General features: G+C 42.6%; 1 protein-coding gene across 1 annotated transcript; it reads right to left on the bottom strand.

Moving 5' to 3' along the window:
• Positions 1–291: 291 nt before the first annotated feature.
• On the bottom strand, positions 292–13,410 carry LOC109864549 (G1/S-specific cyclin-D2). The gene is made up of 5 exons (XM_020452397.2): positions 12,858–13,410; positions 11,665–11,880; positions 9,160–9,319; positions 6,958–7,106; positions 292–3,103 (listed from the first exon to the last, which is right to left on the bottom strand). The coding sequence occupies exons 1-5, from the start codon at positions 13,047–13,049 to the stop codon at positions 2,915–2,917; spliced, it is 906 nt and encodes a 301-aa protein (XP_020307986.2). The 5' UTR covers positions 13,050–13,410; the 3' UTR covers positions 292–2,914.
• Positions 13,411–13,677: the final 267 nt, after the last annotated feature.

The following is a 13,677-nucleotide window of genomic DNA, read 5'->3' on the forward strand; positions in this document are numbered from 1 at the left end:
CACTAGGTATATGAAATACCTGGTATTTGGTCCTTTACTTGGCCAACGACAGATCAGTGTAATCTGACGGAAGACAAGGAACTTCTGTTGTCTAAAGAGAGGAGGTGCCACGTGAATCTCCTGCCTCTCATCCAGGAAAAAAAATCTAGAACCTATCAAAACGCATCAGAGTCAGATTTGATTCCACTAACTCCCTGAAAAACTGCTGAGTTGTGAGGTATTGTCCAATGAACCTGAGGTACAACAACATTTCAATGGTAGAATGCAGCAAGGAAACGACAGAACACCAGATAAATGGAAAGAGTAAAACATGCTATTTTAGAAAACTGCAGAAGGTACTTCCAGTCGAAGATGTGTCCCACTTTAGCGCTCACCAGTTTACATACAGCAAGGAAAAAGCAAGGAAATAGGATACTTTAAAATTCATAATTTAGCAGCACAAGTGAATATCACAATTCTAAGATTGAAAAACAACAGGCTTAATAGCAGCAAGAAAAATATATCAAAGATAAACAGATCCATTTAGTCTTTCATCACTTAAATCACTCAATTAATTTAAGTAATTAACACAAACAAAACTTTAAATGCTTACCCATATCTTTTCTCAGTTTATAGCAAATTGCGTTTCATGAGAGAAAGAAAATAGGTTTTAAATACTTTCTGCATTGGTGAACGTGGTTGCCAAAAGTAAAGAGCAAAGTTTTCTGCCTATAGGTTTAAAGTCCGTATGTTATTTCTTTCCTCTCTGAAAAACAAGCTGAACTGTGGAGCAAAACAAAATACAAAAAAAAACTATGAACCAGAAAAAAACATTGTGTAATCCTTTCTTAGGACCATCATATTGATTTGGATATGAAGCAGGCAAAAATAAAATTCAAGTTAAATGGATGTAATCAAATAATCAAGTCTAGATGTGATTTTTAATGCTTTCCTAGGTTTGCGTTGCAATTGATTTGGTTCCATGTTGGTAAACCCTTCTCCTACTCATTGGTCAGGAAATTCCTTCTAGTCATTGTGCATCACCCGAAGTGGGGATCCAGCCCAGAGAATATCAAATAACTTAAAATTAAAAAATAAAATTATAAAAAAATAAAACATTGAAAACCCACCTACCCCATTTGATAACCATCCCCTTCAGCTTTTAAGGAACATGTTTTTAAAAGTGCATTTAGGTTGATCCAAGTCTTTGACCATGACTTAAATATCTAGTTGAATTTAACAGGAGGCCCTTACAGGAAATGTTCCAGCACACCAAACTGCTCCCTCATGATCAACTCTTGCCCTATCAGAATGACAACCGCCTGCAGCCCTTCCAATCAAGAACAGGCTTGTTCTGGTGTGCCACAAGAGCTTCCTACCATGTCTTCATCCATTTCCCCCTCATTTGAACTGTTTGCAAGTCCTTCATTTCATGGCACCAATCGTGCCGTCTCTAGTTCCATTCTCAAAACCTCCCTTATTTTGCCATCTCCTCTCACTCTCCAATAGGCTACTCCACTTTTGCCAAACTTTCACTGCTCTAAATGTTCCACACTCCAACTCTACAAAACTTTTTTAACAAGCCATCTGACACTAACAAACAACTGTAGTTTCATTCTCATCTCCAGACTAAGACCATCCCTCCAACATGCCGTCTCCCTTTCCCTAGTATTGGCTTTGTCTGACCCAGAACAAAAACATGCTTTCACGCCAACGTTACTGACAGTCTTAAAACAGTGCTCCCTGGTATAAAAGGTATACATGATCCTCAATCATTTTCTAATAACATGCAGGAGTTTCTCAGAGCACACAACCCAATAACATATAACAACAAAAATAGCTTGGTTCAATTAGAAAGTAAATATTGGCTTGGTATTAACTTGGCAATGAAATCAAGACCTTAACAGCTGATAGTTGTTCTGTCCTTGCTCTCACCCTTAGGAGGCAGTATATCCACACCCTCAGGACTCCTTACCTGTGTCTCTCTACCCCCTCTTGCTCTCTTTGTGTTCTGTGTGAGTGGGCCCAGCCCTCTCCTGGCTAGCATATAAAAGCATAAATAGGAAGCAGTGCTATAGATGCAGAGCTAAGCAGGCAGGAGATACCGCTCTCTTCATCCTGTACATTAGCTTCTCCTAAATAAAGGTGTATGAACACTGTGCAGAACCAAACCAGTACTTAATGTAATGCACACAGTACTACAGGGGCTTCCTGTATTTGAAATTGAGGGAAACACCCAGCCACTGTGAAATTGATAAATGCTTACTAATGATTAACAATTATTATAATAATCATAAAACTAAATTATATTGAAATAATGATAACAATATCTAGAATAACAATAATTAAAATACAATAATATGAATAATAAATGTTTTTGCTAGCTTTTTTTAGAGTGAAAAACTACATTTTGTATTTTTATCAAGTAAAAAAACTAATATTTCTATATTTAATAATTCAATGATGCAAATCTATTCAAGTTTCCTTTCTGCAAACCTAAGGCACTATCACGTTTTCAAATACATTGGGTCTAAAATAGCTTGTTTAATTCAATATGGCACATATGTCAATATGTGACCAGCTAAATATAGATGGGAGCCACCCATTTTTTTTTTTTTTTTACCTATTCTCTATATTGTTTGTAAAAGTTCTTATCAGTTGATAATTCCAGCATAATGCTGTTGACAGCTCATAGATTGCCAACCCAAACTTTGTGGGACCTCACAGGTTGACTTAACAAACAAGGGTGGGAACTCATAGGTTGGTGTGACATTTAGTGGTGGGAGTTCATTGGTTGACTTGGCGTATGTGCTGGCAGCTCATTGCTTGACATTGCGAATGTTGTTAGATCCCATAGATTGACAGAGCGACGTAATTGTTGGGAGCTCGCTGGTGGGCGTCACTCTTGTAGATGGTGGTGGTGGGGGGTGGGGGCTCATAGGTTGACGTCGCGTACGTCTGTTGGGGTGCTGGAAACGTCTGTTGGGGTTCTGGATTGGTCTTGCTGCTCCATGGCCTTGCTGCCCGGTCTGCCTTGGGCCATCTGCCTCTGCTGCTGTTGCTCCTGCTGCAGGCTACTGGCCAACACCCTCTCTATCTGCTCCTGACACGCCTTCAGACAGTCCTGCAACAGACACAGAGAAGAGACATCAATACACTAACACCTCTACTTTAGGTGCTGTACACACACTCTTGATTGACCCCAGACACCTGTGGACGAACAGTTAACGCTGTCATGCAGTTACACGTTCGACATCTGACTGTTATTGGAACAGCTTTGGTCACATGCATGGCAGGCCAGACCGGGAGGGTATTATGAGTCTTGTGATAGGTGGTCGTGCCTGTTTCATGACCAGTCAGTCACTAGAACAATGGGTACCAGCGTACACAGACACCAGGCAGAGAGTGGCGACTCATTGGGCCCTTGAATCCTCCTAAACACACGTGAGGTGTGGGTAGAACATTCCTAATTGTCCTAAAGTCAATAATGGGCTAGACTTCCAAATGGTTACATAGTCCCTTTATAGTGCAACATTTTTGACCAAGGCCCATTGGGTTGTTGAGAGGAACACAGCAGCCCTGAGACCAAAGAAACCTTTCTCATCTCTCAGGACACAGCGGGTGAATCTCAAAAGTAATTTCCCTGATTCCGTGCATCCTCTCGTGGGAGGTCTGACTCTGGAACCGAAAGCGTGGGCCCTAAAGAGTGCACACAGCTTGCGAAGAGGCCAACATTCCTTTGAAATGTATGGATAACTAAAACTTAAATGGGCCGCAGTCTAAGCTCCAGCGTTGCCATGGCCACAGGTCTATCGAGAGATGCTGGGTTGTTCCTAGTCTGACTGTGGCCCCTGAGTCCCTGTGTGCTGCTGTGCTGGCCTCAGGTTCCTTTGTGTAAGCCAAGAGCGCAGACTTACAGTGATAAAGAAATATCTTAGACAACAAAACAGCGATTTAATCTGTGACGTAAAATTATAGATTCACATCTGCAGTATATATACATATACAGTGCCATCAGAGATTGTCAGTGGTCTTGTATGTCTTCCATTTCCCAATAATTGCCCCCACAGTTGGTTTCTTCAAACCAAGCTGCTTACCTATTGCAGAGTCAGTCTTCCCAGCCTGGTGCAGGTCTACAATTTTGTTTCTGGGGTCCTTTGACAGCTCTTTGGTCTTGGCCATAGTGGAGTTTGGAGTGTGACTGTTTGAGGTTGTGGACAGGTGTCTTTTATACTGATAACAAGTTCAAACAGGTGCCATTAATACAGGTAACGAGTGGAGGACAGAGGAGCCTCTTAAAGAAGACGTTACAGGTCTGTGAGAGCCAGAAATCTTGCTTGTTTGTAGGTGACCAAATACTTATTTTCCACCATAATTTGCAAATAAATTCATAAAAAATCCTACAATGTGATTTTCTGGGTTTTTTTCTTCTAATTTTGTCTGTCATAGTTGAAGTGTACCTATGGTGAAAATTACAGGCCTCTCATCTTTTTAAGAGGGAGAACTTGCACAATTGGTGGCTGATATATACACACACACACACACACACACACAGTGCCTTGCGAAAGTATTCGGCCCCCTTGAACTTTGCGACCTTTTGCCACATTTCAGGCTTCAAACAAAGATATAAAACTGTATTTTTTTGTGAAGAATCAACAACAAGTGGGATACAATCATGAAGTGGAACGACATTTATTGGATATTTCAAACTTTTTTAACAAATCAAAAACTGAAAAATTGGGCGTGCAAAATTATTCGGCCCCCTTAAGTTAATACTTTGTAGCGCCACCTTTTGCTGCGATTACAGCTGTAAGTCGCTTGGGGTATGTCTCTATCAGTTTTGCACATCGAGAGACTGACATTTTTTCCCATTCCTCCTTGCAAAACAGCTCGAGCTGAGTGAGGTTGGATGGAGAGCATTTGTGAACAGCAGTTTTCAGTTCTTTCCACAGATTCTCGATTGGATTCAGGTCTGGACTTTGACTTGGCCATTCTAACACCTGGATATGTTTATTTTTGAACCATTCCATTGTAGATTTTGCTTTATGTTTTGGATCATTGTCTTGTTGGAAGACAAATCTCCGTCCCAGTCTCAGGTCTTTTGCAGACTCCATCAGGTTTTCTTCCAGAATGGTCCTGTATTTGGCTCCATCCATCTTCCCATCAATTTTAACCATCTTCCCTGTCCCTGCTGAAGAAAAGCAGGCCCAAACCATGATGCTGCCACCACCATGTTTGACAGTGGGGATGGTGTGTTTAGGGTGATGAGCTGTGTTGCTTTTACGCCAAACATAACGTTTTGCATTGTTGCCAAAAGGTTCAATTTTGGTTTCATCTGACCAGAGCACCTTCTTCCACATGTTTGGTGTGTCTCCCAGGTGGCTTGTGGCAAACTTTAAACGACACTTTTTATGGATATCTTTAAGAAATGGCTTTCTTCTTGCCACTCTTCCATAAAGGCCAGATTTGTGCAATATACGACTGATTGTTGTCCTATGGACAGAGTCTCCCACCTCAGCTGTAGATCTCTGCAGTTCATCCAGAGTGATCATGGGCCTCTTGGCTGCATCTCTGATCAGTCTTCTCCTTGTATGAGCTGAAAGTTTAGAGGGACGGCCAGGTCTTGGTAGATTTGCAGTGGTCTGATACTCCTTCCATTTCAATATTATCGCTTGCACAGTGCTCCTTGGGATGTTTAAAGCTTGGGAAATATTTTTGTATCCAAATCCGGCTTTAAACTTCTTCACAACAGTATCTCGGACCTGCCTGGTGTGTTCCTTGTTCTTCATGATGCTCTCTGCGCTTTTAACGGACCTCTGAGACTATCACAGTGCAGGTGCATTTATACAGAGACTTGATTACACACAGGTGGATTGTATTTATCATCATTAGTCATTTAGGTCAACATTGGATCATTCAGAGATCCTCACTGAACTTCTGGAGAGAGTTTGCTGCACTGAAAGTAAAGGGGCTGAATAATTTTGCACGCCCAATTTTTCAGTTTTTGATTTGTTAAAAAAGTTTGAAATATCCAATAAATGTCGTTCCACTTCATGATTGTGTCCCACTTGTTGTTGATTCTTCACAAAAAAATACAGTTTTATATCTTTATGTTTGAAGCCTGAAATGTGGCAAAAGGTCGCAAAGTTCAAGGGGGCCGAATACTTTCGCAAGGCACTGTATATAGCAGTGGAGGCTGGTGGGAGGAGCTATAATAATGGCTGGAATGGGACAGACTCAAACATGTGGTTTCCATATGTTTGATACTGTTCCATTCATTTAATTCCAGCCATTACAATGAGCCCGTCCTCCTATAGCTCCTCCCACCAGCCAGCACTAATATATATGGTGTGAGAGCTCTCAATGCATGTCATCTTAAGGAGTTAGGAAATCTGTGTGTTTCTCATCTGCCATTTCGCCTAGAAAGATGGAGCCTCTGTTAGGCATAAGAGAAGAGTTAAAGTGGGAGCCATGCAAAGGAACTGCCTGCCTGTGTTCTACCACAAGAATGTGGGCCCTGGGTTCTAAGAAGACATTCCCTTGCCTCTGCTCTTTATAGCTGCAGTCTAGGTCCCGAGCCAAGACCCACAGGCTCTGACTCCATGAAAAGTAAATAGCTTCAATGTGCGACTACTGCAGGCATACTGTAGCATCGCTCTTGTTTACCAGGAAGATCTCCGTGCTCCAAGCCCAGGAACGTTGGTGAATAGCTAAGTCAAACAGGCAGCCAAAGAGGGTGTCGGTGCCCATTGTTGGAACACATTAAGTATTATGTGCTATACGCTCGCCAACACTGATATTACCATCTCTTCAAAAGTTTCCCGCCATGCTCCTAAAATGTCTGCCATGTAGCACTTACCTAGCCTGATATCAAATCTGTTTGTGCTGTCTTGCTAACGCCTTGTCATTCATTGACATAACAAGGAATTGGCCAAACATTAAAAACAGACCTGGGATCAGGCTATAGACACTACTTACCACCTCTGTGTTGGTGATCTTGGCCAGCAGGTCAGTCAGACGGTCTCGACTCAGGGCCTGGTCTGATTGGTCCAGCTGCAGGCCGCAGACGGCCGCCCCCACGCTGCCCGTAGCGATCATGGAGGGGGGGTTCATAGCGAAGCTGAAATCTGAGGATAAGAGACAACATGATCCGTCAGTCACCTGTCGGACATCAGTGAGTTCACAACAGTCAAGGGGTGACAAATCACAATCATAGTTGCACATTCAAGTCAAGGAGTAGTGAGGAAGCATTTAGAGGGGAAAAATCTACAATATAAAGCTACGAACTGAGTTGAACTGTACTTTCCCACAGACTAACACAAGACGCACTATCAAGTCAAGATGTAGTCCAAATGAAGTAGCTGAGCATTTAAAGACGTTCAAACATCGTCATAATCTCTTAATATGAGCTTTTAAAGAGCTTAATCCAACTTTCCCACAGTCTAACACATGTCCAACATGAGCCTGTGTGTTTTCCCTCACTCTGCCTCAGCTGTGATTAGGAAAACATAGCAGGAATCCTCCTACTCAGTGAGCAATGAGTTCCAGAAACTACTCCCTCTTGTCCTCCATCAACCAGGCCCAGAGCGCTCAGCGACAATAGCCCTGCCTGCTGGCGGGGGAGGGAGGAAGCAGGCCTGGAGGAAAGGAAACGTCCCTAAAGTGGACTGGGTTTAGCTTTAGCTCCAGCTCTAGCCCAGGCACAGTCCAGCCAAGCACAGACCCTGGTCGCTGTGCTGTGGCCTTCTCTCTCTTTATAGAAAGAGGATGCGACTGATAGCTTTGGATCAACCCCAGGGAGTAGTCCAACCACTCTCGTCTCCTCAAGAGGCCAGCTGTGCAGAGGCCAGAGAGCTCCCCTGTCATGAGAACAACATTCAGAGCAGCACATAAACCCCCAAACATTTACATTATTGCTAAACCACAGCAGACTCTTTTTTTATTGTGGCTGTTTTGCGCTTGTGATATAAAACGGGCTGCTTATGAATAGTGGGGAGACCGCTGAAACACACCCAAATAAAAAATGCAACACTAAAATGGCACTAAACAGCCACAGGGCATGAACCTCATTGAAGGAGCCTATGGCTTGAATACCATATTGTAGTAAACAAGGACTTATGGGCCAGATCGGATCAAAGAGACACATGTCAGTAAATCTCAATACATCAAAGTGGACTTTTTTCCTAAGTTACATTTCCTCCCTCTAAAATTGTCTGACGTGAAAGATGTAATATATAGGAGAGAGAGAGAGCAGCAGCTGCCTACAGGTCAGCTAGATCAAACTGTCTTATTACTGCAGTCCATTCAATCAGAACAAGGACATAGGAGGTAGGGCAGGTAGCCTAGTGGTTAGAGCTTTGGGGCAGTAACCGAAATGTTGCTAGATCGAATCCCTGAGCTGACAAGGTACAAATCTGTTGTTCTGCCCCTGAACAAGGAAGTTAACCCACTGTTCCGAGGCGATCATTGTGAATAAGAATTTGTTCTTAACTGACTTGCCTAGTTAAATAAAGGTAAACAATACAGTAGGATAAAGGAAACAAACCCATTGGGATTCACCCTTAGAGTTTAGGAAGGGTCTGAAGCAGCAGCATCTGAGTCCATCCTGCTCCACAGCAGAGATGTACAGAGGCTAGGGGAGGAAGGAAGACCACTGGCTGCCAGTTCTGACTTATCAAACCTGGAAGGACCTCTGTGTGTGTGTGTGTGTGTTTTGAGAGAGAGAGAGAGAGACCCACAGCTGCTGTACCCTAGTCCACAGAGGAGGAGGTGGAAGGGGAGCCAAAGAGCAGGCGAGGAGACTCATCCACCCACTGTCATCACAGGGAGAGGCTAACCTAAACAACACGCACTGAGAGGATCCTCCCAGCCTCCTTTAACTATACTATTAATGCCTTATATGCTCAAAGTGCTCTCGATACTGCTTGCATCTGCTTTTAGCAGCCGTTCTAATGTAAAGATGACCCCATTAGACTACGAGAAGTGTTGGGAAGAGAAACGTGGAGAGCAGCCATTGGATGGATGTGTGTTTGTGGTCCCTGCCCTTAGACTGCTGAGTAGAGGGTCAGATGAGTGCAATCAACAATGAGTCACAATGTCAGATAGATTGTTAACGAGAAAAAAGGCGAGACTATCCTATCAGGAAGCAGAAGTTCTCCTGAGGTAATTTCCTGTTATTACCTGTGGCACACAGGGCGATGAATGTCTGTGTGTGCTTGCGGACCACAGATAGCTTATCTTTGGGCAGGGGCAGTTTGTGCAGGATGTGATCCACAAAGTCGTTTGGGATGACTGCCGCCATGTTCCACTTTAACTTCCCTAGGACCACCAACTCCCACTCCTAGAGGACAGAGACAGAAGGAAGAAAACAAAGCATGAGAAGAATTATAATGTCTTGTGGATCATTATTATGCATTCACCACTTTACTCAGCCTTACTGTCAACAAATGCATGAGCTGGGTTTATAAGCTGCTGACACTTTATCGGGTATTAGTGCTAAACGATTAACCAAAATTTTGTTTTTTAAACTACTAATTGACTGACGTCTATTCAATTATTAGAATGCCATTTGTTTTCTCTTCTTTTTCTGTGAGCTCAATGGGCACATCGTCCAGTTTCTCTAGAGATAAATCATATTGAGCCTGAACTGTGCGATGTAGTAGGGTGTTTTCGTTTCCAACAGGCCAATATTCTATATAGTTTAGCGAAGTAATTAACTACAATAAGCATAATCCATTGCGCATCTACTTGTCCGGTCTGGGTTTATTTTACGCCTGCTACGGAAGAGAGATCAATGCACGATGAGGTGATATAGAGAGCAGCTGTTGCTTCGCAAGGAATCTACCTGAAAATAGATTGATTGTATTCAGCAGTAATAAAAATATGCCTTATTTACTTTGAAGCACTACTAAAATAGTGATTTTTGTCAGACAATAGGCAGTAGCTCTACAGAGATGAGATGACTTGGAATGAAATAATAGTCTTCAAATAAAACAAGTGTAATATACACAACTGAAATACTTTTAATAAAGTAAAATGTGAAATTATGATTAATAAGTGATAAGCAGTAATGGAGAGTCACTACCATCATGGGACTTTTAATGGTTTTATTCTGTTGCACTATAGGGTATTGAGGGGATGTGTGTTGATCCTGTTCCTCTTCTGTTTGCCATGAAATACCATGCATACCAACAAGTCCGTCTCAATTCAGAGGAGATATCATTCAACACCAAAGCAACATTTTCCTTGACACTCTCTCTCGTTCTGCATGGTTCTCCCATTACTCTTCATGTGACGCGTCGAGCCTCACCACTGGTTCCAGCCAGACAGCAGCATCACAGCCACAGTTGCTTCCTTCCTGTCACAAGCCTTAGCTAGCGTCTTTGGTCTGCACCGCCCGTGTTGGTTAGCATGCTGCGGGGAGCTTTCATGTTAAAAGCAGCCTCACCCCAAGGGGAAAAGGAAAGGAACAAAACAGCCAATGTGATAAATTCAGCTGACCCCCCCCCCCCCTGACTGGTTTCCTCTTTTGAGATGATGGGTCAACCCGAGATGGAGACTGTGGCAGGGAACGCCCATGTTTACTGAAACCACTCTGTTAGCGTGGACAGGGACAGGCCCCTCTCTGAGCGGCTCTCTCAGATTATAGGGGCAGCCCAGAACAAGCGTCAGCCATACAGCGGGACTTCATTAATCTATATGTGTTTCCTACCAGGGCAGCGCCACACATGCAAACGATTAACCTATGGTAAGACCGTGGAGAATGTTGACTGAAGATGTGCAGGGAGGTCTGTCCTATTGTCACTGCTGCGCTCACTTCCTGGACAGCTGCCCTTGCTAGAAAACCCCTGAATTCCCCTCTCTCTCTCAGCTGATGCACCAGCAGTGGCTCATTGACAAATAATCTCAATTTCACCATCCTGGTCCCAGGTCTGTTTGTGCCGTCTAGCATGAGTTGGCATTACTGTGACCTTAGGAATTGGCAAGACAGCACAAACACATCTGGGACCAGCCTCTACCTATAAGTTTCCATTCACTTTTTCCTAGGAAACCTCGAGCACAGGGGTTGTGTGATGATGCAACCCCGGCAGCTGGACAGCAGAGGAGAAGAGGACACAGTCCTATAGCTCTCCTATGGTGATTCATATTTGGACACTTGAGCAACATGGGTGGGACATGCCATGGGGGGGGGGGGGGGGGGGGGGAATGCACAGGAATAACCTGTGAATAACAGTCCCCTGAGAGAGACCAATCGTTCAATTAACAGAAAGTGGTCAGGAAAACACAGTTGGATATTATGAAACTAATGTATATAAACTTCCTCAGCCAGTGGATATTAATATAACCCTTGTGGGTTTATGCACGACTGTTCCTTTCTACAAATGATTAATCCACAATGTTTGAAATGTTGAAATCCTTCTACCACAAGACAAACTGGATAACTTCCACTAGGTGGCAACACAGGCCACTTTAGTTCAGACCTGATCAGGCACTCTCCTCATGCATGCATAGGCCCACTGTATGGCCAAGGAATGAATCAGTCTCCAGAACTGTACACTGATATATTTAACCAAATATGGCAGAAGAAAAAACTTTAATATTGTACAATTATTGGGCTATACACGAATGTATGATGTTTTAATTGCATACTTTTCCATGCATTAAGAGAAAACAATAGTTTCTTACCAGCAGCTCCCTTGGTGTGATGGAGTTGTCTGTGTACATGCACAGCTTTTCTGCAGTTAATGGACGACTCTCCTTTAACTTTGTTGCAAGGAGCATGCATACAGCTCCTAGAAGTTGCAAATAACACTTTCTAGTGGGCGCCACCGCTAAAAATCTGTCCAAATAATTAATAGCCAAGGGGAAAACGTCTTCCTCAGTCTTCTCCTCTTCACAAACCTGGTGGGAGATAATATTATTATATTAGACATACTATTTTTAATTACTCTATCAATATTTACATTCATGTCTGCAGACATCCCATTTCAACATTTGCATGATGGGGAAATCAAATGTTGTCGATATTCATTCAGTGGATCCGCATTAAAAGCTTAAATATCAAAGTATATCAAAGAGCTCTCATTCGTTATAGCCTGTAGCGGAAGTCTTGCCCAAACACCCACGCAGCTCACTTCGCCATGTCCGTCATATTTTCAAAAAATAATTACAAATATAAATAAATTAGCTGCAGCAGGAAATTTGTATGCGTAATGTCCACAAGCCATTCATAAACCATTCCCGAAAATTGAGAAAGTAATTTGTCTTTGATTAAAGTTTATAATGGCAAAAACTAAAGTAGCCTGTGCGTGCTTGCTATTTTGAGGCAGCAAGAAGTGAAAATATTTTTTTCAAAAAAAATTGTCATAATTATTTAGAACGGACAAATTGTATAGATTCAACATGAAAATGAAGCTTAGAATGTCTTCTTTCATTTAACTGATTCCATAACCGATACAATCCAAGATTATTGACATTCAGCGAACTTAAATGTGTGGTGATGACTTTAGCTAGCCTGGTGGAACTTCCCAGGCACCACATGCCTAGCATGGGTCATGTCTCAGTGAATTAAATTGTACAAATTCGGCAACATGTCAGCTCTCAAAACAACCATGCTATGAAACTTTAATAAACCATTTGGATAAATAGACAAACGTATTACAGTTATTAGAACATGCTCCTATATGCAACATTCTTACACAAAACACACACACCCTTGTAGGCTCACTTGTTTTAGATAAATCAAATCTTACTATACACAGCACACTTATTAGAGTGAGAGATATGCCCTCAAACAATATACCTGACTAATGCACAAATGCATTGAAAACAGCACCATACCTGACCAATGCACATGTAGGCTAAAAACGCTCACAAACCTCGTGCATCCATCCTGCAACCATTCGCCTCATATGTGGCTGAATGTCCTTCTGGACACATTTAAAATACGAACATTGCGGTAGAAACCTGTCTTCTATGGTTAGTAGACTTTGCAATACTCTGTCGTCATAGAGAATGTTGAGGTCAATTTGGGCAAGCACGACTTTGTCCTCGAAGCAAAGAAGTTCCATGGTTCGGTTCTTTCCTTTGCAGAAAAAATTAATAACGTCAAAACAGTAGTGGGGACAGTGTAAAACAGCTGGAGAAGAAGGCTATTCGGGAGGAAGCATGGGTGAGACTGCAGGGTTTATTCCAGCGTAGTCCTGCCTCTCGATAGCCTGTTTCCTCTCAGCCCTGGGCTTTAGGCTACTTGCCGCTTATTGAAGTCTGAATAAACGCAGGGTAGTCTATAGGCTACGATGCAAGCATATCTCATTCTGCACAATAGTTGGCTAGGCTATAGTGACAGAGCAAAAGCTTGTTGTACAATCTATCTTTTGCTGTGTTGCTAGAAGCAGGAACCGGATGAATGCCACCTCACTCGTTTAACTTGTCCCTCTCCCCACCCCAACTCCGGTCTCACACATGCGCTGATGCAGTGAAATCGAACATTGGGCTAAAGAAATGTCAGACATGAACCTAATCGATCACAGTAGCATTGTGAGGTTTCTGTATCTCTTACATCTTAGTTTGTCATATTTAACCAGGCCACTGCTTCTACTACGGCTAACGAATATGACTAGGCTATTCTTAATTGGCACTTAATGTGTTAATTATCAAGAGCTTGGAATCTAGCAAACTAAACTGCATGTTTTTCTT

Source organism: Oncorhynchus kisutch, linkage group LG19, assembly GCF_002021735.2.
Source record: "Oncorhynchus kisutch isolate 150728-3 linkage group LG19, Okis_V2, whole genome shotgun sequence".
In the NCBI taxonomy this organism is placed as follows: domain Eukaryota; kingdom Metazoa; phylum Chordata; class Actinopteri; order Salmoniformes; family Salmonidae; genus Oncorhynchus; species Oncorhynchus kisutch.

What these genes read in the sequence shown, in the direction of transcription:
- LOC109864549 (XM_020452397.2), bottom strand. Translation starts at nt 13,049, where the DNA reads ATGGAACTTCTTTGCTTCGAGGACAAAGTCGTGCTTGCCCAAATTGAC. An exon ending in TTGCAGGATGGATGCACGAG is followed by an intron (nt 11,881 to 12,857) that starts GTTTGTGAGCGT and finishes ATCTCCCACCAG; the next exon opens with GTTTGTGAAGAGGAGAAGAC. An exon ending in CATCGCCCTGTGTGCCACAG is followed by an intron (nt 7,107 to 9,159) that starts GTAATAACAGGA and finishes TCTTATCCTCAG; the next exon opens with ATTTCAGCTTCGCTATGAAC.